Below are 25,910 nucleotides of genomic sequence, written 5' to 3'. Positions count from 1 at the left end.
TGACCAGAATCATGTAGGAACTATTATTCACTACACTATTATCTTATTAACATAATTATTATTATTATTTTCAGTTCAATAGACAGGTAGAAAGAAAAACGTTTTTTTGATTTTGGGCTGAACTGCCCACTCAAAAATTGATCATATTTACTATGCATGCTGTCTGATTTGAATTTACTTCATTTTTATTTATTTTCATTAAATGCAAAAACTACACAAAACAAAGGTTAGTACACAATACTAATACAAATATATACTGGAGCAGCAAAAGATGGGTCCACCTCCAAAAAGAGTTGACCCTCCAGTTCCAATCCCTCCACATCTTCTCCTTGTTAGACCCTCCCTAACTCTTTTAAACATGGCAGTTTATAACACAGACTGTCTTTAATAGTTGTGTTGTCCTCAAATTGAGAAAACTCAAGTCCTGAATAATTTTCTTAAACCTGACAAACAGATGACGTTAAACAACCACTATCACAAGCTGAACAGCACTCCTCATGACTAGCAAACGTAATTTAAAATCACTGGAGCGCCCCTTTAAAGTGAGCTTCACCCTCAAATCTTTTGTTTCCTCATTTGTCCAGAGCGAACTTTGAGAGAAGGCAGAGAGTGTTTCACTCCAGCGTGCTGATAACACGCTGCACATCTTACAAAGCGATAACAGGTCCACATTCAAACAGAAAATGGATGATATGGCAGACGCGACTGCAGACTCTTGTGCGAAAGCCCTCGCGGCTTTTGTTGAAAACGGAAAAGCTTTGCTGGACCTCGCAGAGAAGGAGAGCAGGGAAGGTAGGCGGCATGTTGTGGGGGCCGACAAGCGTATGCAAAAATAGACCTGCAGACGCCGTGTTCTGCAGTTGGCAGGCGATTTATGGACGTAGCAGGAGTCGGGGCAGCAGGAGGCCTGTCAATCATTAGACATGAAGTATGGACCCTAACAGACACATACACACTAACTTCATTTACTTTGTCTCATGTAGGCTCTCTCCAGGATTTCATCAGGCAGAAAATCCGCATAGAGCAAAAACAGTCGCTGCTGGGTCTGATTGAAGCTGGTGCAGCTTTGTACAGAAGGTTATGAGCAGCACTTGAACAGCATTTAACTGTAAAAGCTTCATAAATCTTTATTCACAAATCTATTTTACACAAGTAAAAGGAGCTTCAGAGCCCCACAGATTCCCACTTTGCACTCTTTGACATGCAAATATGAGTTGTTTACGTTTACTGTTTTTCTAATTTCACAGTTTGTCAGTGAAGAGGAAAAAGGATGCAGAGGACCAATGGAGAAAAAACAATCAGTAAGAGCTAGAGCCTTGTAATTAATTTGTTGATCAATACAAACAGCACTATTTTGATAATACATTAATTACTTTTCAAATCATTTTAGAAGCAGGACAACCATAAAAACTAATTTGCTCTTTTTTAAGTGTTGGTAAATTACGAATTTTGTTCTGGTTTTGGACTGTTGATCAGACATAACAAGTGATTTAAAGACATCAACTTGGAAGAAACTATTTTTTCACAATTTTCTGGCATCTTAAATAAATAATCAAATTACTGAAAAGAAAAACAACAACACAAAAGCAGTTTAAATGCTAATAAAAATTACTGCCAGTTGCAAATTAAGCCAGTCTGTCCAAACAAAGTTTCTTGGCAAGAGGGAGGAAATAACAAATGTTTTCCGTAATCAATCAATTAGTCTACCTTGGTCAACAAATCCACAGTTTTTAGTTTTTATGTCTTTGTAAAGTGTTTTGCAATATTTTACTCACTGAATTACAATGCCAAAAACTAAAGATAATGTAGTCCCCCTCAGGCCACCAAATCTACCATAAATGGCACACTGACAAAGTAAAAACCTGAGATTCCTAATTTCATACCAAAAACAACAGTCCCTGAATGAAACGGCAGTAAAAACTTGTTGTCTGACTTCTCCAGCTGTGTTGCTTTAAGCGATGCTGTGCAGGACTTTGAGCAACTACAAGTAAGTTACTGTCATTACAGATATTTAAAACTACTCTGATTTGGTCCATCGTGTGAGGGTTTTGCTTTTACCGACTGTGACCAATGCAACACAGGTGCAGTGGGATGCCTTCCTGCAGCGTTTGGATGATGAGTTACAGCTGAGCGCTACAACGCTGGATGGGGACCCTCAGTCAAGATGTATTTCACCAGATACTTCTCTCATCGACGCCAGAACTAGAGAGTGGGTTGGATTCATTTCGTTTTAAAACACCCAAACTTGCTAAGACAATAAACTAACATGATATTAACTGTGTTTTGCAGAACTGTGACATTAGAGAAATATCTTGGGAAGAGTAAAAAGATCCTGCTGGTGCTAATCCGCCAGTTCTCGTGTCTGCTCTGCCGCCTCCATCTTAAAGACCTGGAGAAGAATCGGGTAAACACGACACACTGGAGAAATAATGTTTACTGCAGTTTCACCAGATAAGATAACTACTACAACAACAGCCAACTTTTTACTATATGGCTGCTTGGATGGACATTGTGTGCAACAGCCATGTCTGTTATTAGTTTTACATGCAGTTAAAGCATGAAGAGTGCAAAATGCTTGACATGCAATACGAAGTTGACTTCATCATTCCTGAGTGTCACAACTGTAATGATTTAATATTCAGTTTGGAACATTTTTCTCTGGTTATATGAATGGAAACCAAATATTCTATCACATTCTATAGGTTCACAATTATTTCAAAACAGAGTTCATAATAAGGCGTCCAGCCATGCTTGTCCTCTGGCTGCCAGAAAACTTCATCAGTAAGGAAGCAAATTGATCTGAACAAGTAGTTAGTGCAGCATTACTCACAGAGGAGACCACGTTCTTTGTCTTATAGTTCTCCTCTGGAACCCTATGATCATCCTCTGTATGCGACTTTATTCTTCAGAGGTCCCTGAACGCACACTCAATTGAGGTGGTGGTTGTTTCATTCGGCTGTCATGATGGAGCTTCGCACTGGCTGCAGGAGACTGGCTGTCAGTACGACATGCTGTTGGACCCCGACAGGAAGGTCAGAGGTCAACGTCAAGCCACAGTAATGCAGTATTGACATTTCATGCACTTTCTGATGGTACGCTAGCCGTTAACTCTGTTGGGTGTTGCAGCTGTATGCAGCATGCGGTCTGGGAGCATCTCTGAGGAAAGTATTAAACTTCAATAACATGCTGCTCTATGCTGAATATGTGTTGGACAATATGGAGTTTCCCAGAGGGCTTCCATCGATTCAAGACGACATGTTTCAGGTAAAATGTGCTCGCCGCTTCGCCTACAAAGCAGTTTGAGGCAGCTGCAGCAGAAACTGATGTTGTGGAAGGCATGAAAAGTTCTCCAGTGAATTTAACCAGCAAAAATACATCATGATGGTTCATTCACAACTATTTGGTTTGTTTAATGTTCGTCCCACAACCGTTTTGGTTTTTAAATGTGCACAGGAAGTTTATTAAGGTTCATCCTCTTCGTTTTGTTTCCTCTTTTTTGCAGCTGGGAGGTGACTTCATATTGAATGAACATGGGAAGATGCTGTTCTCTCACCGCTGTCAGAGTCCCATAGACAGACCCTCAGTGGAGGATATTTTATCTGCATTGTGCAGATGAAACACAGATTAATTACAGGAGAAGAGAAAATGATGTCAGCTGTTCTTATACCACTTTAGAATAAGAGTGACTGCTGTCCTGAGCTGTAAACTGAAAAATAATGTGACAATCAGCTTTAAGCAACAAATTGCAAGTTTCATCTTGATAACAAATATGATAAATAACAAAACTTACCGTACAGGTAAACGGGTACTACTTTTTTAACAAAATTGACTGAGCTCATGTGGTCAAGAAAATCCATCCAAAACATGAATCTCTTTAATAAAGATGTGTTTAGGGCACCCTCCTAAGGTGTGTAAACAATCCTACCTTTGACTGCCACATAATGTATAGAAGGTGCATACAAGGTAACAGGGACACCCAAGAATTTAATGCAACTCAGTGGCAACCAGCTTTGTCCTCATATGAAGGTGTTGAGACTGTACTTTGTGCTGTTGTTGTACTGGATTATCTTTCTGTGCGTTCTTATTATTTTGTCCACCATGAACTTCAGTCCAGTCTCCACAGCGCACATTAATGTGACAGACCAATACTGTACAGCACTTATTACACTGAGATAAGCAGCTGCAATCAGCACTTATTCTGATTTTCCTGAACAACAGATTAATAATCCTGTCAAATCCAAACATCAGAGCCGCTTTACTAATTCACAACAAATTTTTATGCGCAAGATGCTCGATACACATAAAAGTAAAGTCTATACAAATATTGAATAAAGGGAGGTGCAAAGTACGAATGATGTGATCTCAAAGTTGAGCAACATTATATGAAAGCAGATGCATAATTTTTGCACAATCTATCATCATCAACCAAAGAACACTAATTTCTCAGAAAAACACACCACAGAAAGGCTGTCTAATCAATTCTATTACAGGAAGTCAGTGTGTCACTCCTGCTGTATACTTATAGTTTCTGGAAAAGGAGACCTCAGTAATCTGGATTACAGCGTTTACAGTTTCTCTGAAATGCTCCAGTTTTGGTTAATGTTTACATTATGTACCACTGACTACAGTGAGTCCCAAAGTGTATATGTCTCATGTTTGTCAAGCTACTCTGGGTGTGTTACGAGAGTTTAGTGAGATAAATCAATAAAACAGCTAACATAATCTAGATACAGACAGACGAACATACCACTGGGGGGGCCCACTGTGGCCAGTGTTTATATTCAGGTGCAATTTCGACCACTGCAGCTACTATCAGTTTCGCAATTTGGTTATCTGGAACCAAATTATTTAAAAAGAATCTTATAATGAAGCAAGTGAAAAAGAGTAAATATGCCTGCACACCAAACTGCATGGGAATCAATCCTGCCTATAGATGAAGTCAGGGATCACCTAATTCGTTGGAATGATGATGATGAACATCATCCAGGTAATTCTTACTTTTATAAATGTATTTGCTGTTGCAGATTTGTTGTTTAGAAATATGATTCAGGGGACAGGGTAGTAAAGAAAAAGGGACTTATCTAAGTACTCTAAATGAATTTGGTTCTAAGAAGAAAGCTGCTTGTGTTGTCATTATGCTGCTCCATTTTCAAGGTAATATTTTCCAGAATAAAAGTTTAACAACTAAAATCAATGATCCGAAATAAATAAGACTAAGGTCTGTAAAGCTCTCATGTTTTTCTTTGTGACTGTGAAGTAGTGTCTTACAAAATGTTTTGCTTATGTAACCTCAACCTTGAGCAACCTTTTGTGCAATGCTCTGTATGTGGTCCGGGGATTGGGCAAAGATGTCTGAGGACAAACTGCGTTCCTGATGATGAAACTAAGGGGCCTCGAGCAGGAGATCTTCATGCCAACGTGTGCTGATACGCACTAAATAAGTCACACTGCTAAAGTTCAACCAAACAACACAAACCTGCCAAATTTCTCAGAAAACCACATCAACAGCAAAGTTGACCAATCAACATTTTGTATGAAAAGAGCATGTGTCAAAGTTCAAAAGAGAGTCTTACATGTTTCTCTGGGTTTACAAGGGTTCAGTGAAATGTACAAGCAACCCATATGTACTGATTGAAGGCAGTTTATCACAGATAAACTGAAGCATGCAAAGCAAAGCCACATTCTTTCAGTGTAGACTAAACTTGCACTCCTGCACCACTGATTTTTGAATTGTGTTGAAAGGTTCAATCTGGCTGTCATCCATCAGGGTAGGAAGCAAATGCATTTCAAGTGGTGATAACTGACTAAAAACAAATTAAGTTTTGTACAGATTTGTTCCGAAATGTTTAAGTGGGTGGTGTGCATAAAGAGCATCCACATGATTGCCAGGATCCAAGATGTCCCTGCAGAATACTGCATTGTAAACAGCTGATTAATGTTATTCACTTCACCTGTCAGCCGTTTTAGTGTTGTGGGTTGATCTGGGAACAGGAAACAGAGCCTTGAACAGGCCAATAAATCACAGCTTGGCACGTTAAACTTGCTCATTTCCTTGCAAAGATGACCAGCAAACTTACGAGCAAGAAAGACGTGGACTCTGATCAACACTGGTGCCCCGCTCGTCTCTTTAAATACATATTTATAATATAAGATAAAATATTTTTTATCTGTCGGCCCTCTACAAAAGGTTTTACTGTTATAATAGTAATTATTTTAATAATCATCCAAGATTAGCTTGAGTTTTAACGGTAATGCAAGTTCTCAGTAAAGTGATGATGGTGTCTTCTTCTTCCCTCCTAGTTCTCATTGGTGTGTGAGAAACCCTGGCTTGCCAAATCAAGTCTTCCTGGATTTTTTTATTGGAGCTTTTGTCAATGGCTACCTGGCTGACAGGTGTATTCTGCACTGCTAAGTTTCCACCATTCCTCCTCTAACAATTTCCAGTGACTTGCATATGATTTGTTTAAATTACATTAAATAATGATATTTGGTATTTTCAAAGGTTTGGAAGAAAGCGGTGTTTCACTGCATCAGTGTTTGGGCTTGGTATCTCCGGTGTCAGGGTCACGCTGTCGCCATGGTACCCGCCGCTGCTCACTTTTCAATTTCTACGAGGATTTTGTGGAAAGGGAGGGTGGACGGCCTCCTATGTGCTCGGCATGTTCAAACACTGGAGCTACATACACACACAGTGTAGAATATATAGAGTTTGAAAGTATGTGTGCAAGTTGCTTGTCCTCTTACAGGACACAACAAAACAGTTGGAGTCTGCAGTTTATTGACTTCCTGCTGCAGGACCCACGGGTAGTTCAGACCCTGACCTTCAGTGATCTGAGTGACCTCTTCTTGCTTATGGAGCTATCAGTGTGCAAAGTCTAGCCTTAATTTGTTTGAGCTCAACAAACAGTATAATAAGATGAGCTTTATTTTAAAACGGGCACTGAAGGGAACATCTTATAATTAATGATGTTAGTCACAGTGCCTGATACCAAGAGGTTAGTTTGTCTGCTAAAACATATTATTTTTTTGTTGTAGTGATTGAGTTCTTTGGCTCAGTCGGACTTTCTACTCCACTGGCATGGTCATCCTGCCTGGTCTGGCTTACTTTTCGTCTTCCTGGAGGACTCTGCAGCTGGTCATGAGTCTGCCCTGCATCTTGTTTATCTCTTACCACTGGTATATAGTTTGCTTCACATGCCGTGTTTTATTTAGATGCACGATAGCTCTGATGTTGGCACTGAATGCAACACAGACGGTGTTTGTTTTTAAGGGATTGTTCCTGAATCTCCACGCTGGCTGTTCTCACAGAACAAAAACTACAGAGTTCATGTGGGTGGCTGTGAATATTGCAAAATGCAACAGGAGATCTCTGCCATATACTCTTCCGGAGATGTGACATTTCAAAAGACTGTATCCTGCTTGAATCTTCGTTCACCTTAGAAACTGTTCCAAATTACATGCAAATCTGGGAAACTGATATACATAATGATTAACTATTCGTATTTTCCTGATAATTCTTTTGGAGCAAAAGAAAGAAGAGTATTCTACCTAAGTAATGGATTTGTTTAGGAAAGCAAATACAAGAAAAAACACAATAATTTTGATGTATGCCTGGTAAGTAATTTGTTTTTGGAATTTTATATTATTTCCTGCTACATGATACTGTAAAATACTATATTGATCTTTCCTGGAGGATGTGCAAATAATTAAAAACCATCAAGGATGTGGAGAATTTCAGAGGGTAAATGGATTTTATTTAAATTACATTATTAGATATATTTATGTTCAGCATTATAAACTGTCATTCTTATCCATAGCAGATTTTGATGAGTGCAACTGCAACAACAACCTAACAAACCGAAATTCACCAAGTGCCAGTATTACAAGAAATCAATATCAAGCTGTGTCAAACCAACAAGAAGCCAACAAACAGCTCTACATCACAAAAAAGGAAAAGGTGACGACAGGTGGGAGGAAAGAATATGCTTGTAAATCTAGCAGGTGCAGCAGAAAGGTTCATGCTTTAATCCTTAATGTGTTTGTGTTTTCAACCCAAAGGATGTAGAGAAAAACAACTTTATGGCATGACTATGGCATGACCCGGAACATTACTGTCTTGCTTTTTACATTATGTGCTGTGCAGTGTACTGTGTGTCCTAGTGTAGTTTCCCCATTAGATTTACAGCCAGTGTAAAGTTCTGTGAAATATACTGAAGTGGTTCTTATTGCGGTCTTGTGTTACATTAGTTATTCTGAGGCGTTAACTAGAGAATTGCACTTGGAGGGGATGGAAACAGGAGGTGTTTGGCAAATCAAATGAGAAAAAGAACCGTATCTTTGTAATCTCACACCTCAACAATGAAACAGTGAAGTTATGTTTTTTGAGTCCCCTCGAGTCAGTGGCCATTGGGATGATGAAGCTTCACATTATGAGGAAATCTCTGCTACTGAAGTTTCATAGAACGGCAGCAGTATTCTTGATTTTGCTCTCTTTGTTTGTATTTGTCTGTTTCGTGGTGGGATAAACTTCTTAACCGAATAAAATTAGCTTAAAAGAAATAAAACCTCTTTTTTCGCAAGTCTGTTAGCGAATCCAATAGCGCCACCATGTGGTTCCTTTAAAAAAATAAATAACAACACTTCACAGACCTTCTTTACTGTGTCCTATGTGTCCTACTTTGTTTTGTCTAAGTGTGCTAGTGTTGCACTGTTGCTCTCAGATGCTGGGCTCCACATTACAAGTATTTCACTTTATATGTGTGTGAAGATTAGAGTATGTGAACTAGATACACAACAATTGCAATATTTTCTTTTGCAGTGCAGTACTGTTCCCATAACACTGCACTGATTGTAATTAATAGCTTCCATGCAAAGATTTGGGGCTGCGGTCCATCTTGCATTGTGTTTAAACACAACACGTATTACAATATGCATCACTAACTCAGAGGTACCAGAGAGGATTTAGGGATTGAACAGATTCCAATGCTCTTTTAAAATGTCTAAACTGTTTCATTTCAGTTAAACATTAATTAAAAAACATTCACTGATTCATGCAATCTTTCTTTTTACTTGATAAATGCAAGCAAACAAGAATTATGCTGACGGTCTGTAGCCTTGTACCTGTGTATCAAATGGATTATCATCATGTTTGTCCTTCTGAAAAGCGTCTTCTCTGCATTTTACAACATCCAGACAACAATACCCTTGATTGTTGAGTTTTTTAATGCTATACTGTATATCTAATTAAGGGTTGGTGTAGCTAAGGCTTTTGTTCCATTGTAGGTTTACCCAGAAAGCTTCAGAGCAGCCAACAAAAGCTGCCCTACATACATAGAGCCGACTGAATGGGAAGACCATAAATTGTGTTGAAAATCACTGGTATGCATGAGAAGTGGGATTCCCTCAAGCGTAAACATCCATGTTGCTGAGAAAAGGAGGGTGGATGGGAAATGTCTCTGGGTCTCCTCCACACTGTCAGCTCTACATGACGACTTCCACAGGATGAAGATCAGAGATAGCTGAATACATGTAAACCCAACTGAGAAAATCAAAATGTGCACGTTTGCTGACGGAAATTATAAGAGTTAAAGAGAAAATGACTAAAGGAATTTGGTGGCAGAAGATGGGAGTCATTTGCCTGTGACAGATATATGATTAGAAAACTGTTTGCTTCACATATCGAAGATCCACTGACCTGTTAAATGAGGGCAGAGGGATGTGGGGGCTTGGAGAGGGGATGAAGCAGGCAATTATGTTTAAGAACCCACTGCAGAGCACAATGAGTTCATAACTAATGGGGAACCGATTGAAGAAGGGGTGGGGTCCTCATAAATACAACACCCAGGACAGACAAGAGTTTTTCTGTCACAGGATAGTCCTCTCCGTCTTTTCCTGGAGACACTCTGAAGCAGCCAGTCGGATAGAAACCTTGAGTTTAATTGGTGAAAAATGCCGGAGGAGGAAGAACGAGAGAAATTAGCCAAAGCTATCAGACAGTGGAACGACAACAGACTGGACTTGTTTGAAATAAGCCAACCTGATGAGGTGAGTCGCCTGCAGGCATTAGAGAGGGTCATGAAGTCTGGCTTAACCTTTATTCCTTACAACAGCTTTAGATGTACCTTTAGATGTAAAGATAAAATTAAACAGAGTTACAACCTAGTAACTAAGTATATTTAACTGAGTAGTACTGGGATGCTACATGAGTAGAGTTTATACTTTACTGCATCACTTTTGCAGGTCCATATGTTATTCAGTACTGCCATGTCTTATCCAATTATTAATGTTTCATCTTATATCTTACACTAAAATTCATATAATATACTCTCTGTTATTTCGTCAGGACTAAAACACAAAGTCAGTACATGATTTTCCTCTGAGACACAGGAAACCATTGTGTTCATTGTGTTTTCGTTGTCGAAAATGTCAGAATGTTTTAGGGTTTTTTTAACGTATTGTTAATATTTTTATGACTGAGTGCTGGTGTTACACTGTAATGAGAGAGAAAGTAAGCACACATGCACTGACAGACAGACAGCTTCCCAAATGTGACGATGTGATGCTTTTGTTTGTTGTTCATTGCAGTGAACTGAATATTTTTTAGATTTTGAACTGTTTGAAGATGTCAACTCAGGCTGTGAGGCATTACAACTGCCATTTTTCACTACTGTCTGAACATGTTTTAACCTGAAAAGTTTTTAAGCTGTCAAAAGTTGACCCCTCAACAGACTGAAAGTATACAGCTGAGAACAGTACTAGAAATACTACAGAAATCGTAATACTACCACTAAAGACACTAGCAGGACAGTTGTTGACAGGGCTGATCAGTGTCATCTGCAATTTATCCCTTCCCTTGCATGGTGTATGCGTTTGCACGTTTTGAAAACTGTATAACTTTTTTTTTACTCTCAAAACTTATCCAACAATACAGTTTTTATACCTAAAAGCAAAAACAGTTTTCTCTTTTCTGGCAGAACTTGGAGTTTCATGGCGTCATGCGCTTCTACTTTGAGGATCACGTTGGAGGAAATGTGGCCACAAAGTGCCTTCGTGTTTGCAGCAGCTCTTCCACTCACGAGGTTATCGAAACGCTTTCAGAGAAGTTCAGGCCTGATATGAAAATGCTGACCACAAGTTATTCCCTGTGTGAGATCCACGCCAATAAAGGTAATCACTCACGTAACTCGAGGCGAAAGAAATGCATTCAGATTCTGCTCTGGTTGTTATTTCCGTCTTTGGTGAGACATTGTGTTAATACAGCTACACTTGGTGGCGTTTTAGTGATTTAAGAACATGCTCATTTCACTGTGTTTTATATGTGGAACAAGAACGGAAACTGGATCTGGGTGAGAGGCCTTTGGTTGTCCAATTAAACTGGACTACAGACAACAGGGAAGGACGTTTTGTGCTCAAGAAAGACAAAGAAGGTTTAGAGGTAAAACTCATTAATCTGGTCTGCAGTTTCACTCTCTCTTCACTCGCACATTGTCTCATTTTCTACGTTGTTTTTATGTGCGTTGAACAACAAAGGAAAACTGTCACGAGAAGGAAAAAGGAGGCGTGATGCAAAACTTCAAGAGGACGCTGTCGAGGAAAGAAAAGAAGAAAGAGAAGAACAAATCCAAAGCGACTGACAAGGCTTCAGAGGATGAGAACAGGTACAGTGTTTCATTGTTCAGATGGATTTTTATTTTCCAGACTTTGGGCCTTCCTAACCGTCTGAATAACGTCCACCCCTTAACAAATATCCAGGTCAACTGAAAAGCCACTGAACAACAGCAGCAACATTTCTAATCATGAGACAAACAAACAGCAACAGAGGCAGGCCACCCCAGGTAAGTTATCTGCAAATTGTAGAAAAATATAGAATATTTATATTATATAATAGCAAAGAACTACAATTCTTTGTTTCTGCTATTCCTCATCTAAAACACAGGGTTAAAGCTAACCGGAGGTCTTTCTCCTGACTTTTCTGATCAACCTGGATTACCAATTGGGATTAAATTCTGCGATAACTGTGAGTATGAAACAGTGTTATTTCTAGTTTGGCTTGCCAGATGTGATCTCACTGCCTTCACTCCCATAACATCCTGCTGCCCCCTGCTGGTGGCTTCTACATTTCAGCTGAGGAAGCCTTCCTGTCTGCAGTCATAAATTACACCAACAGCTCCACAGTTCATTTCAAGCTCTCGCCTGCTTACATCCTCTACGCCGCAGGACGCTTTAAGCTGCAACGCCAGTACAGGCGAGGATCTCCATCCTCAGGGCAGACACACGGTGTAACTTCGATCGCAAACAAAATGGTGGCCATGACAGGGAAGGTCATGCAGGCAAGTCCAAGAGACCTCTTACTTTGTTCCATTTGCACACACTGAATAGATGTCAGTCTAAAAGCAAACTGAGAAACCACATCTGCGTGCTGTTGTGTGACGTTACAAGACCCTGCTGCTGTATTCCCCTTGCAGAGGCAGCAGGCCATCGCCGGCGCTCTCACCTTCTGGATGGCCAACTCCTCTGAGCTGCTTAACTTCCTCAAGCATGACAAAGACCTCAGCCCGCTCACACAGCAGAGTCAGCTGGATCTGTCGGGCCTGGTACACGAAGCTTACAGGTACAGAAGACAGACTTGACTTTCAGTGATCAGTATAGCCTTCCACCCATCAAACAAGTCACTGTGCTGAAAAACATTTCTTTTATATGTGTGTCTTAATTAAGTTACCTGCTACAGTGTCTACAAAATGAGTTAAGGAAGCACCTGCCAACCTTTCTGATTGATCCTGAGCATCATGGTCCACTGCCAGCTGGCATAGGTAAGTGTTTGTTTATTTATAAATGCTACAGCAATTATTAATTTACTCAGTACACCACATAGTTACAGGACATTCTGCCTCCCTAAACTTTCGTCTTGCCCATTGCAGAGATGGTGCTGAACACCCTGATGAACACCATGTCTCTTTTACGCCGCTGTCGGGTCAACCCCGCCCTCACCATCCAGCTCTTCTCCCAACTCTTCCACTTCATCAGTGCTTGGCTCTTCAACCAGCTGATGAGCCCGGAGGCCAACACGCCAGGCCTGCGCTCCCACTACTGGGGAGCTGCTCTCCGCCAGAGGCTCATGGCCATCGAAGGCTGGGCAGAGAGGCAGGGCCTGGAGCTGGCTGCCGACTGCCACCTCGGACACATTATTCAGGTCGGTCCCTGTCTGCACTCCATGTCTGAACATTAGGTAAAAACAAGGCTTTGTCTGGGCTTTTAGATGTATGTCTATAGCAACAGAAAAACCTGCTTCAAATGTTCTTTTCTACATTTAGCACATGTAGTTGTTAAACGGATAACACATTTCTAAACTTGTTCATGCTTTGCAGTTTTACTTATGTGTCAAAGGACATATTTCAGTGGGTACAAGCTGTTAAAATAGCACTGCCTGACTGTTTCTAGGCAACCATGCTCCTGACCATGAATAAGTACTCAATGAAAGACGCGAAGGACATCCAGAATACCTGCTTCAAGTTGAACTCACTGCAGCTGCAAACGCTGCTAGATGGCTACCTCTATGCAACCAGTGAACCTCACATCCCCCCTGTGAGTACTTCTGCTGTATCCTTCCACTCATACTTCTGTCATTTTCTCTGTTCGAAACCAAGACAGTTCCTTCCTATTCATTTCTGACATAATGAGGAATAGGCCTGTGGAAATTAAGGTAGCACTACTAATCAGAGCTCAAGTCAGACAGTATGTGCCCTGCAGGATCGATATTTCAGGTGTTTAGTGTCTGGATGTGTGTAGAAGCCTTGGCCACATAACAGAGGCTAACATTTAATAATATGAATAATATATGAAGAATAGTAAAGTGGGTTGTCATATAAACCCGTTGCTCTTGAATGAAATATTCTGCTGAATATGAGGTGTATGGAAACACTAAAACACTGTATGTGTAACTACCCATCCTAGTGAGACAAAAGCCATTTCAAGTTCACCATTAAAATAATACAACAAGGAGCTACTTTAGTGAACATACTGTGTGCAAGATTACAGTCATATACAGTATTGTAGAAGGCCAAGTTTACCATGCAAAACAGTTGTATCAGTCAGTAGTAAATATGCCATAAATCCAATCAATCAAACCCATTTTTTCTTGATCTGCACAAAGCAAGGAGAAGGGTATTTAAAAAGCCCATAACTGTTTGGGTCATTTTAGGTTTAAAGATTTGAGAAATACATTTAAAATAGTGGCATGTTTCACGCTGCTGGGTTATTCAAAGATCGTCAATAAAACGAGATGGTAGCTCTGTGACCTTTGGCTAGTGTCAAAAAACAACCAAACAAACAAACCTGAGCCCAGCTAACGTTACCAGAAAACCAATGCAAACACTGCACTTTAACAGTCGAGCTTGTTAGATGATGACAACATAAAAGCACAAAGCACAGCCAGCGACAAACAACAGAAATTATGATCCCCATGAGAGCGGGATAACCCAAGTGATAAGCAGCCTTTGGAAGCCTCATGTTAGCTTAGCCAAACACACAAACGCCAAACATGGCTAAAACTCCAACCCATATTAAAAATGTTAGTTAGCAGTACATACTTAGCTTACTGGAGTAAAATGAGAGTCGCAGTCACCGGCTGTCGACGGCAGGACAGGAAACTCTGAACTTTGAAACTGGAGTAAAGTAGCGTTTAGTGGATCTAACGACGGCTAACGAAAGGGTTCGCGACATAAGCAGAAGCGGTGGGCGGGGCGTACGTTTGTATTTTAGCAAGAACTATCTGATAGGCCAAGTTGAACCTGCAAATGCAACCTGAACTACAAAATGACAGAAAACATCTTTGGCAAAAGTTTATTTCACATATACTTTTAGTTTGTTTTTGTGGTGCAAGTATTTTTACTTAACCCTTGTATTATGTTACGGGTCAATTTGACCCATTTCAGTTTTCATGTTGACCAAAGTACTGGTTATCCTTTCTTTTTCTTCCTGCAATTTTGTGACTTTTCCTCATCTTGGGTCATGAACTGGTGTGTAAAATCTGGACTCTTTGATGTGTAGTAAAATGTCTGTGCAGAGTTTGTATACGAAGATGATGTTGCGGGTCATTTTGACCCGGACACTTTAATGTGGGTAAATAGCTGTTTAGATCCAAATTAAACACTTTGATCTCTTTGATATACTTTGTTTAGATTGCCAAATTATTTGTATTTTGAAACAGAGGCCCAGGTGTGAATGGAGGAGGAACTTTCTCACCCTTGTGCTTGTCACTGTTCTCATGTCATCTCTTTGACAAACACACCAAAATGAGCTCCAGAAGTTTTACAGTTGAAGAAACTGTGGCACTGATGTTGAACTGGGATAGTGATGCAGAGGAAGAGATTTCAGAGACAGAGGATCTTTCAGAGACTGAGGACAATGTTATTGATGATCCAGATTGTCAATTTTCTTCCGATGAGAATTCAGAGGACGAGTCTGCCGTTGGATCTCCATCAGCTGAAAACCAAGGAATGCAGCAATCATCATCCACAGAGGGGACATGGACATCAAAAGATGGTAATATAAAATGGTCAACATCACCACACCAAAGCCGAGGTAGACTGTCATCTTCCAATGTCATCAAAATGACTCCCGGTCCTACACGATTTGCTGTCACACGAGTTGATGATATTCAATCAGCATTTCAGCTCTTCATATCGCCAATAGAGAAGATTATACTGGACATGACCAATTTGGAGGGGAGGCGTGTATTTCAAGAGAAATGGAAGCCACTGGATCAGACTGACTTGCATGCTTACATCGGAATTCTGGTATTAGCTGGAGTGTACAGGTCAAGGGGAGAAGCAACTGCAAGTTTGTGGAACGAAGAGAATGGAAGGCCAATCTTTCGAGCAACAATGTCTCTGGAGACATTTCACATGATATCTCGTGTGATCCGATTTGACAACTGCGACACAAGAGCTGGTCGACGTGAAAGAGACAAGTTAGCTGCGATCAGAGATGTATGGGATAAATGGGTTGAAATTCTGCCTTTGTTGTACAATCCTGGTCCCCATGTTACTGTTGTTCCATTCAGGGGGCGCTGTCCTTTCCGACAGTACATGCCCAACAAGCCCGCCAAGTATGGCATCAAAATATGGGTAGCTTGTGATGCAAAACACAGCAACATACAGCTGCCAGCGCAAGACTGCCCGTTGGCCCTTGGTGATTTTCTATAACATTGTGGATGTGTCTGCTTACAATGCCTATGTCCTGTGGACTGAAATCAACCAACAATGGAATGCCGGAAAATTGTTCCGACGTCGGCTTTTCCTGGAACAACTCGGCAAAGCACTTGTTACTCCTAATATGCAGAGTCGAGCCAGGCCACCTAAAACCCCAGCAGCTGCGGCTGTCATTGAAAAGGTCAAGCTCACGTCACCCAACCAATCTGTAATGGATCCATTAGATACAGGTGTGAAGAAACGGAAGAGATGCCAGGTCTGTCCCCCCCGAGATGACAGTAAAACAAGTACCTGTTGTGTGAAATGCAAGAATTACATCTGCAGAAAGCACACAATTACATTCTGTCCATCGTGTGGAGAACAATGAAAATGTTGAACATTGAAAATGGGGAAAGTCAAATGACAAACAAAAGTGTTCGTGAAGAGAGGAAAATTAAAATAAAGATGTTATTGGTTTTAAAATTAAATAGTTCTTAAATATAGTGTTGGGATTAAAAATATATTGTATGTCTCTTTTCTATATGTTCCTATAATCTAAAATAAAGATGTTATTGGTTTAACCTGTTTTTGTTTTACTGTTAGTTGATTTACACAGTACGGGTCAAAATGACCCGCAACATAATCAACGTCATTTTTTTTCAACATAATACAAGGGTTAAGTATGTGAATACTTCTTCCACCACTGGTGACTACTGTTTGCACTATAACAACTACTAACTATTTCAGCATAAACAGGGAATTATGTGTAAGTGGTGGAGCTTTTAACTTCATTGTATGATGACCGTAGGTTTTGTATACCAGAACAAAAATAAATAAAGTACAATATTTTCTTCTAAAATGTAGTGAAGTAAATTAAAAGTACTTTAAAACTGTACAAGTACTGTTCTTGAGTAAAGGTCCTTGGTTACTTTCCACTAGTGGCTACTACTGCAGCAGTTTCTTCTGACTATACAGTACTTCTGTGCTTTTCTACTTCTCCAGAGAGGTCAGTGGTCATTGTCATCTGCAGGAAGGCCTCCAGTATTTTGCTCAGTGTCACAGCAGGCAGATTGGATGTCCCTTCCCTGAAGCCTTGTCACAGAATGACAAATGCCAATCTATATACTAGAACGACCTTTTCCTGAAATGTTTCCGCCGTCCGATCCACCTGTCATCCTCGCTGCAGGATTTGATCGATGCCGTGGTCACGGCTGCTGAGGCCTCTGCAGATAACCTGATCCGGAGCGAAGGACGGGGCATCCAGCCGGAGGAGAACCTTGACCTCCACCTGCCCTTCCTGTTGCCAGAGGGAGGATACTCCTGTGACACTGTGAGAGGAATCCCTCCAGGGTTTAGGGAATTTTTAGAGCCAATTTGCCTGAAAGGTATGGGATAATTGCAAAAAACACACCTGAAATTGGTTCTTTATTTGATATTTGTACTGAATGTCATAATACTCTTCCAGGTCTCTGCTCTTTAACATCCCAGCCAAACTCCGAAGGTAACTGGACTGTGTACTTCAGTGAAACACCTTCTTCTGCTGAGAGCACATGCTTGGTAAGCCAGAATACAGACTGTGTTCTGTTGTTTCAGATGTGTTCAAATTAATTTGACATCAAATAAAGCTTTGATGAAGCTGTCATATATTTTATTTCTAGTTTCTTCAACAGGTGGCACACAGAGACCCGGAGATTGTGAATATTACTCTGAACAAGCCGCTGAACAGTGGAATGGGGGTCAGCATCGTAGCTGCCAAGGTGACTTCCTCAGTTCTGCAAGAATGTTTTTTTCCCCGATTCCGTTGTGTTCACTAACTGGAACTTTTCAAACATGAAGAATATCTGCTAAACATCTCAGCTAATTAACACCCTCCCTCGTACTTTGCCACAGGGAGCAGGTCAAGGTAACCTTGGGATTTATATCAAATCTATTGTCAAGGGAGGACCGGCCGAAATGGTGAGATCAAACACAAATTAGATCCGGCTGAACGTGTGATACAAAAAGAAAAGAATAATTTCAACTGACTTAAACAAAGAAAGAGTGTAATAATAGACAAAATCTCTTGTGTCTCTACTTTGTGCAGAATGGCAGGTTAACAGCTGGGGATCAGCTGCTGAGTGTGGATGGTCAAAGCCTGGTTGGCCTCAGTCAGGAAAGGTAGCCATGTAACAGACTGTTACACAACTGGCTGGAAAAAAGTTTACGTTTAGCAGAGTCATTTGTCACACGGTCATAACGATAATCAATAAAATCAGAGTTCTCATGTCATTAAACGGTTTTCAGATAGCAACAGGTGATACCAGCCTAACCTTTACTTACAAAACTCATTCACAGCTAAAGAGTTATGTGTTGTACTCTCAGATCAAGACCCAGATAATCCAATCAAAGGTATTCAACGCTAGCTTCTCACTTTTTCATTGCCTTGACTAACAATTTAACAAGGCAATAAAATGAGGCAATAATCTCGTTAATCCTATAATCATTTAGGGCAGCAGCCATCATGATGCAAACCGGCCCCGTTGTGACCCTACAGGTTGTGAAGTTTGGAGCGAGCTACCATGGCCTGGGGGCTCTGCTGAGCGAGCCAGTCTCAGAGTGGACTACGGGTAAGTTAAAACATCCTTTTTTCATCACTTTCTGCTCTTCATGACCTCATTAAGACCTTTCTTTTGTTTCACAAGGCAATGAAAGTGTTGCAGATCCTGGTCCCTCACAACAGCTCCATGGAGGCAGCAAAAGGAGGAAAGACCAGACAATGCAGAGAAACAGACAGCTTTATCGCTCCAACCCCAACATGACCAGTGGGTGCACTTCCACTGTGATCACTTAGCAATGCTGGGCAGGCGCGTATATGTTCATATATAGATTTGATTTTTAAGCCATACGAACAACTCTGGTGTATTTTTGTCCTCATTTCACCAGATTTTGGTCTCAAAGATGAACCCGACGATCCTGTCGTAAGCGGGAACAACATGACTGCCATCTCCAGTGTCAACCTTTGTGCCAATGTGAGGGTTTTCTAGATTTTTCCATCTATTTCCTTGTAACATTTTTAAAATGTTCAGTCACCAAGGAATGTGTCAGCTAAATAGCACAAATGGGAGGGAATGCTATATAGTTTAAAGAGTTTACTGTTTTAACTCTGCCACAAAATGACATTTTTGTTTGCTTTTTTTGTCTGTATTCAGACATTTCAAAGGGAATACCTGACACTTCCCACTCCCAAGTCCCTGGACAAGAAGCTACCAGAATCCAGGCGACCACAGCAAACACTCAAAGTGTCTCTGAGGACTTCAGATGGACAGAGCAGCAGTAAAAGGACCACAGTGGTAAATCTTTATTAAATGCTACACAGAGACTTAATGTCCCTCTGGCACCAAGCTGTTTTAATACATTGGCTGTTTACTCATTGTACACAGTGGTGGTGAGGAACTAAGAACATTTACTCAAGTACTGTACTTAAGTCCAATTTAAACTACACTATCCAACTATAAATACTATTACTATATATGCTATTACTGTTATTACCATTTGCTCCATGTTACATGTAGTTACTGTGGTAAATAGTTTTCATTGATCTTGTGGTGTGGAAGGGCAGTCTGACTCAGAAAGTCTGTGGCTATTTTTAATTCGAAGTCAGTCCCTTGCAAGACCAGTTCAATTGCTCAGTGTTTTGCAGCTGCAATAAAAGGGATAAAGCAAACATGGCATGTGTTGGGTTGGGTTGGGTTGGCATGCTGTATCATGTGCCTTTTGTTGAAACACCTTTAACTTTTCATAAACTTGATGGGCAAGTACTTCCACCACCGCTGATGTTGGATAAAATGATACACACAAGTAGGTAACAGCCACAAAAATGTCTCTGTTAACCTTCTAGCGTCAGGCTCTGTCACAGGAGAACTTGTGCATGGAGAGTGGAGGCCCCCTGCTGGACAAGAGGCAGAATTTATGGGAGCAGAAGGCCCAGCGTGTGAAGCACACCATGAGCCACTATTCATCCTTCCCAATTCGCTCATGTGTTTCTTCTCATGACATCCTCTCAGATAACTGTTCTCCTACAAAGCAACAGCAAGGCAGCCGCACAAGTTGTGCCGGTATGTGGAGAACTCCCTTTTCACAACATCCAACACCTACACCTGCGATCCAACCAATACGTATAGATATCCCTGTCACCAAAGTGGTGAACACCCAGACAAAACCTCCGCTCAAAACCTTCCAGAGTTCATCTTTGCTGGCAGTGAAGATGAACCAAACCCTTAAAATGAATGGAAATCCTCAAAACCAGGCCCATCATATCTATGCATGTCCCAAACCTGCGACCAAGAAGCTACCTCCGCCCTCACTCCCATCCATCACACACAGGGATCAAGCAGCAAAACCCCAAGTAAGCATCACTCCAACAAAACATGTCTCCTTCCAAGAACCTCCAACTCAGCAGAGGCAGGTCTCATGTCCAACAACGCAAAAGGACCCTCAAGGGGTGTCTGATCCGTGGAGGAGGGATGCCCAGGAAAAGCTGGAGAAGCAGCACAGGCTCCGTGTGGTGGAGCTCCTGGAGCAGGAGGTGCAGGAGCTCCAGGCCAAAGTGAAACGCACAGCGGAGGAGGGCGACCGGCTCCGAAAGCTCAGCCTGGAGTGGCAGTTTCAGAAGAGGCTGCAGGAGATTCAGCAGAGAGAAGAGGACGGGGACGAGGACGAGGGGGAAGACGAGGATCTGGACATGATGCTCATGATACAGCAGATGGAGAAAAGAACACAGGTGAGGCGCGAGGCAGGTGTCAGGTAAAAGGAAGCTCCACTTACAACATTAGCATCTGAAGAAATTCTTAGAGGGAGTGAGGCAAGACAGGACACACAACTGAAAGTTCCTGCTTAACTTGATTATCTCTACAGTAAGTCCCCACAGTAAGTGAATATGCGAATATGAATTCAGCTTGTAGTAAATACAAACTGTCACAGGTCAGTAGTAAGCTATATTAGCATTTAGCATGTTTTAGACAAAGGCTAGTCGCCTTCCTCAGGGTGATTAAAGTGATTTAGTTTAGCCAGAGGAGTTGGAAACCATCACAGAAAGGCACACAGTATTAACCTCAGGAAAAAGTAAATGTGTTTCAGTTACTGTCTGAAAAAAAAATTGTCTTAACTTTTACCAACACAGGAACACTCGAACACCAGAGAAATCTGAGTAATAAGACTGAGAAACTGAACACCACAATAACTTAGATTTAAATTATTTATTTAATTTTTTTTCCATTGTTAGAACAGGAGAAGCTCTGCTGGGAACGGCAACACTGAACTGAGAGAGTTAGAAAAGCAGCATCTCTCCCAAAAGGAAGACAAGGCAAAGACAGGTAAATATTCTGTAAGAAAGTTTTACATTTTACTGTCATTTTCATCTATACAAAAAGGTCTGTGGTCATCAGACATCTTATTTTAATGTACATCACAACATTTCTGTTACTTTGGCAGATCAAAGAGCAAGTGGGCCGACTGAAGACATTAACAACATGGCTTCAAAAGAGTGAGTTTAAACTTTCTGGTTCCAAAGCAGCTAATTATACGTTATGCACATATGAGCAGCTAATTAGGCAGCATTTCGACTCATTATGACCTCACGACACAGTTGTGTAATCACAACGAGCTTCTTCATTTACCCCAATTGTATTGCAATGATTTATTTCTTCCAAAAAGTTTTGGAAAGTCAAATAAATCTGCAGACTACACTCACTAAGTACAGTTAAAAACAGCTCAGGCTCCCGTTTGTGTTTCCCCATTTATGGGATTCAAGTACTCCTGCTAAAACTGCTGTTCATTTACAGAAATCAGAAGGAGAAAATGGAGAGAGCATCAGCTCCAGAAAAACTCACATTCAAGGAACGTCAGCGTCTCTTTTCAGTGGCATCCAGTGCATAAACGAAGGTGCATAACACAGACCTCAAAGGAGGAACGTGTCTGTCAGCAGAAGTAATGTGTTCTCAAAGTGACAGGCAGGCTGCACATGCCGTGCTTGTCTTCAGAGAAATGTCCATGTTCAGTTCAGCATTGTGGTCCAGGACGTCACCTGTTTACACATCTGTTCTTGTCTTTCCTATTTCAAGATAATAAATTTCATTTTGCCATACAACTGAGGTACTTCTTCCACTTATTTTAAGCTTATGAACTGTCAAAACCGCTGCCCTGTTTGCTTCCCAACAGCATCGTTACTTCATCTTACTTCGTGCGCTGATAAAACTGCATCACGGCTTTCTCTTGTTCACGAGTCTCGATCGAGCCTTTGCGCAATTTGCGGATCCTACTGATGGCATCGATACCAGACATCTTCCCCGACTTCACCAGGTAGCAGGCCAACATGGTTCCTGTTCTTCCGTGACCATGCATGCAGTGAACTGCAACACCCTGCAAAGGAACAACAAGTTATTTATTTTGTTCAACAAACTGGATCACAGCCCACCAACCCTGTGCTACTTACTGTTATGAGACTCAGCCTCAGAAAAAGTATTTGTATGTACTTGGATCTTACCTCCCCTTTGGAGTTGGCCTCTTCCACAATAGAGAGAAATCTTTCAATCTGGCTTGGAGAAGGAGGCGTGAAGTCCTCTACCTTAATATGGTGCAGCTTTAACTCTGGGCACGAGTCATAATAAAGTGGTTTTCTTTCACACAGACAAACCAGGTGTTTGATGCCACTGTCCAGCAGGTACTGGTATTCAGAGGTCATCCTGGGGTGTGCCAGCCCGGCCAATTTGCCTGGCACGACCCAGGAGAAATTGTGCGGAGGAGTGGAGGCCATGCTTGTCAAACTGAGAAGAGGAATCAAATAAAGAAATGTTGTTACACACACCCCTCTCTCACTTGTACTAAACAAAGCAGTGAAAACCCTGCCTTGAGTAAACACACTTACCCCTCTCTCTCTCTCACACACACACACGGACTTTGTCCATTTTGTAACAAGCATTTTCAGTCCTTCCTTTGCAACAAGTCGAACAATTGAGCTAAGAGGGCCGGTGTGGCTGCAGGTTTTTGTGCCAACCAACCAAGAGCACACCGTTTGACCAATCAGCTGTCTGAAGACGGAGATCAGTTGATTAAATGAGTCAAGTCTGGTGTGCTGCTACTTGGTTGGAAAGAAAACCTGCAGCCACACCGGCCCTCCTGTGGACCGGTTTGACATGAAAGTGAAACTGCGCCTGACGTCCTCATAGAGTTCACGCAAACAACAGACAGAAACATATTGGCTCGATATTGGCCTCGTCACGTATTTCAACATAATGTACACGCCCGGTGTTAGACAAAAACAACTGCAGGCAGGCCCAGTGTTCGACTGGTTTTGTATAAGGATTACAGGGTTAAGACAAGAGCGTCGCAATTTAGCTAACGTAGCTGCCTCACAGCTTTATGACCCCAGCGGTCTGCAGAGGGAGGAATTTTACCGTTAGAAACCAGCTTAAGTTAAGCCCTTGTGTTGCTTAAAGGCCCAGTTATAACAGTGGTCAGTCTTCAAACGATCGAAATGTACTTACTGTTTTCCGTTGAGATGAACGAATACCCCGTTAGAGAAATTCTTCCCAGAATGGCAAGGGCGACTCATGAATATTTAATGAGCGCGAAACGTTGCTTATCCAATCACAACGAACAAAATACTTGACGTGACTAAAGGCTACCCAAATTGTTTTCAAGCATACCTTTTCAACCCTGGACCGATCATCGTGGATCCTTCGTGATTTTTGACATTATCTATCAAAAATAAATGCAAAAACTGTACTGATCCTGTTTTTTTCCCCTGCGTGTATGTCAGCCGTTAAGCGTGGCGTTTAAAGGACATGCGGCTCCGTGGGAGAAGTTAAGCCCTCCGACTTTCTCACTGTGAAAGTGTCTATTCCAACAGAAACCTGAATATAACTATAAACTATAATTTTATATACAGAAAATAATAATAATAATAATGATAATGGTAAAGGCCCTTTAAAGCTGGGTAAAGGGCGAATCGACGAGCTAAATTTGTCCTTTTTTATACTACTACACCTGACTTCCTAATGCCACAAAGTCCTTTCTGCAGGAAAATGTTCTATTCGTACAAGAAGCGGTATCTATACAGAATATCAGACCTTCCTTGTTTGCCCGTTAAAGAATCTGACTGACTCAGAAATCATTCCCTTTTCTCTACAGGCGTGTGTTGCCCACCTAAAAGCTGTTTATCTCAGCATGTGAACCCTGTCTTTAGATAACACACGCTAGCGCTTGTAAAGGGCGGTGACCACCAGTGTACATCAGTGGTTTTTCCTCAAACTTTATTAGCAATTGTCAAGATCATATACATAAGGATAATAGACAAAAGAGGAGACTAAATACAATTCAATATATATATATATATATATATATATACGTGATGAATCAATGAGAGAAATCAATGAGAATTACGGCATACTTTTGATCCAAGAATAGCAGGAGTAGGAATCGTTGTTTTGGCGAACATCCCTTCATTATTCAGACATTTTACCACCATTAAACCAAAAAAATTACCAAAACATGACAAACAAGAAAATAATAAGGCAACCAAGTAATAAGTAATCTGGTTGACCGCATATGTTTATGTGTCAGGATGGCCGAGCGGTCTAAGGCGCTGCGTTCAGGTCGCAGTCTCCCCTGGAGGCGTGGGTTCGAATCCCACTTCTGACAATAACTTTTTCGTATGGCCTGCAGCCTTGGAAGGTTTAAGGTGCGAGAACGACTACGTTTCTCTCAGTAACTGCAGTAACTGTTCTTCACAGCCGACAGCATTGACGGTATGTAAAGATGGACGGTATGAAAGACCTCCCACAGTGAAGCCAAAATATCTCAGTCCTCTCACTTGCAGCAGGAGTCAGCACAGCTCATAAACCCCTTCTAATCCAAATTAACAGCTGTGACATGAAGCAACCCCGAAACTCGTTCAGTTAATAATTAATTAAATGTTTTTAATTTTTCTTGAAAATGGTTTCTTTTATTTAGCTAGTTCTTATCACGCTGATGTGTGTTCAAGTGTTCATTTTCTTATATGTATGGTTTTAATTAGTCATTTTATGCTATAAAAAGGGATGAAATGTCATGATTGACAACTAAACCCTGCTTGTGATTTGGTCAAATCCAGTCAAGAGGTTTTTATTGTCAATAAAAACTTAATGTTTGCCACTGGTATTATTTATGTGAGAGGAATGTCCTTGTTGAGGCCATGCTGAATCATTGTTGTTTTAATATAGAGGTTTTTATTGTCAATAAAAACCTCTTGACTTGATGGCTGCATGGGCATCACTACTGCACACTTGACTGTGGCTCCGAATGACATCACCAGAACAAGATGGCAGTCATATAAATTTTAAGATCCTTTCGGATTATGGTGGTCATGGTTATTGTTGCATCATGTTCTTATTGCGAGTGAGCGAGTATGTCATTTTATCCATCTGTTCAGTCAACTAAACTTTCTGTATCTGATTAGACCAAAATCTGATGCCTTCTGCAGTTAATTACCTCAAAACTAATAACAGCAAGTTCTTTTTCAGCAATAATAATGCAAATACTTAAAGTTTGCCACTGGTATTACTTATGTGAGAGGAATGTCCTTGTTGAGGCCATGCTGAATCATTGTTGTTTTAATATATTTTGGAGGCTGCCGCTGTTTCATTACAATCTCCACATGAGAGGAAATAGAGAAGACGGTTTGTCCATTTCATGCATTAGTTAATGATA

General features: G+C 41.0%; 3 protein-coding genes, 1 long non-coding RNA gene and 1 other non-coding gene across 7 annotated transcripts in view; 3 read left to right on the top strand and 2 right to left on the bottom strand.

Moving 5' to 3' along the window:
• LOC124071869 overlaps positions 1-14,879 on the bottom strand; it is a 39,097-nt gene extending 24,218 nt beyond the window's left edge. Inside the window, exon 1 of one of the 2 annotated variants that reach the window (XR_006845407.1) lies at positions 14,586-14,879. This is a non-coding gene — a long non-coding RNA (uncharacterized LOC124071869). The remainder of the gene's footprint in view (positions 1-14,585) is intronic. The other variant, XR_006845406.1, reaches the window with a different exon arrangement.
• On the top strand, positions 586-5,490 carry LOC124071851. The gene is made up of 9 exons (XM_046412853.1): positions 586-792; positions 984-1,077; positions 1,248-1,301; positions 1,942-1,987; positions 2,082-2,209; positions 2,290-2,404; positions 2,910-3,032; positions 3,127-3,264; positions 3,503-5,490. The coding sequence occupies exons 1-9, from the start codon at positions 684-686 to the stop codon at positions 3,614-3,616; spliced, it is 921 nt and encodes a 306-aa protein (XP_046268809.1). The 5' UTR covers positions 586-683; the 3' UTR covers positions 3,617-5,490.
• Positions 7,348-21,712, top strand: LOC124071868 (afadin). Its single transcript, XM_046412881.1, has 24 exons — positions 7,348-7,614; positions 7,818-10,044; positions 10,974-11,166; positions 11,328-11,434; positions 11,530-11,657; positions 11,752-11,834; positions 11,936-12,016; positions 12,124-12,329; positions 12,465-12,610; positions 12,715-12,809; positions 12,918-13,189; positions 13,438-13,581; positions 17,374-17,572; positions 17,653-17,744; positions 17,858-17,944; positions 18,078-18,143; positions 18,271-18,344; positions 18,675-18,793; positions 18,869-18,988; positions 19,110-19,195; positions 19,376-19,516; positions 20,065-20,946; positions 21,448-21,538; positions 21,657-21,712. Exons 2-24 carry the CDS (start codon positions 9,949-9,951, stop codon positions 21,710-21,712), a joined length of 3,564 nt encoding a protein of 1,187 aa, XP_046268837.1. The 5' UTR covers positions 7,348-7,614; positions 7,818-9,948.
• dusp23b (dual specificity phosphatase 23b) lies at positions 21,407-23,879 on the bottom strand. 2 transcript variants are annotated; one of them, XM_046412872.1, is made up of 3 exons: positions 23,708-23,879; positions 22,708-22,987; positions 21,407-22,583 (listed from the first exon to the last, which is right to left on the bottom strand). In XM_046412872.1, exons 1-3 carry the CDS (start codon positions 23,773-23,775, stop codon positions 22,398-22,400), a joined length of 534 nt encoding a protein of 177 aa, XP_046268828.1. In that variant the 5' UTR covers positions 23,776-23,879; the 3' UTR covers positions 21,407-22,397. The 2 variants fall into 2 exon arrangements, with proteins under 2 accessions (XP_046268828.1, XP_046268829.1); XM_046412873.1 differs by lacking the exon at positions 23,708-23,879 and adding an exon at positions 23,089-23,161.
• A 901-nt stretch (positions 23,880-24,780) lies between these two features.
• On the top strand, positions 24,781-24,863 carry trnal-cag. Its single transcript has one exon. It is a non-coding gene; the product is annotated as a tRNA-Leu (tRNA).
• The last annotated feature ends 1,047 nt before the right edge of the window (positions 24,864-25,910 follow it).

The sequence above is a fragment of the Scatophagus argus genome, chromosome 15, assembly GCF_020382885.2.
Source record: "Scatophagus argus isolate fScaArg1 chromosome 15, fScaArg1.pri, whole genome shotgun sequence".
Lineage (NCBI taxonomy): Eukaryota > Metazoa > Chordata > Actinopteri > Scatophagidae > Scatophagus > Scatophagus argus.
Note: the sequence above shows the minus strand (reverse complement) of the source record. Positions and strands in the feature narration are given on the sequence as shown.

What these genes read in the sequence shown, in the direction of transcription:
- LOC124071851 (XM_046412853.1), top strand. Translation starts at nt 684, where the DNA reads ATGGATGATATGGCAGACGCGACTGCAGACTCTTGTGCGAAAGCCCTC. An exon ending in AAGACCTGGAGAAGAATCGG is followed by an intron (nt 2,405 to 2,909) that starts GTAAACACGACA and finishes TTTATTCTTCAG; the next exon opens with AGGTCCCTGAACGCACACTC. An exon ending in TGTTGGACCCCGACAGGAAG is followed by an intron (nt 3,033 to 3,126) that starts GTCAGAGGTCAA and finishes TGGGTGTTGCAG; the next exon opens with CTGTATGCAGCATGCGGTCT.
- LOC124071868 (XM_046412881.1), top strand. Translation starts at nt 9,949, where the DNA reads ATGCCGGAGGAGGAAGAACGAGAGAAATTAGCCAAAGCTATCAGACAG. An exon ending in ACCTCGGACACATTATTCAG is followed by an intron (nt 13,190 to 13,437) that starts GTCGGTCCCTGT and finishes GACTGTTTCTAG; the next exon opens with GCAACCATGCTCCTGACCAT. An exon ending in AGGGAGGACCGGCCGAAATG is followed by an intron (nt 18,144 to 18,270) that starts GTGAGATCAAAC and finishes TACTTTGTGCAG; the next exon opens with AATGGCAGGTTAACAGCTGG.
- dusp23b (XM_046412872.1), bottom strand. Translation starts at nt 23,775, where the DNA reads ATGAGTCGCCCTTGCCATTCTGGGAAGAATTTCTCTAACGGGGTATTC. An exon ending in GTTCATCTCAACGGAAAACA is followed by an intron (nt 22,988 to 23,707) that starts GTAAGTACATTT and finishes TCCTCTTCTCAG; the next exon opens with TTTGACAAGCATGGCCTCCA. An exon ending in AGGCCAACTCCAAAGGGGAG is followed by an intron (nt 22,584 to 22,707) that starts GTAAGATCCAAG and finishes GTTCCTTTGCAG; the next exon opens with GGTGTTGCAGTTCACTGCAT.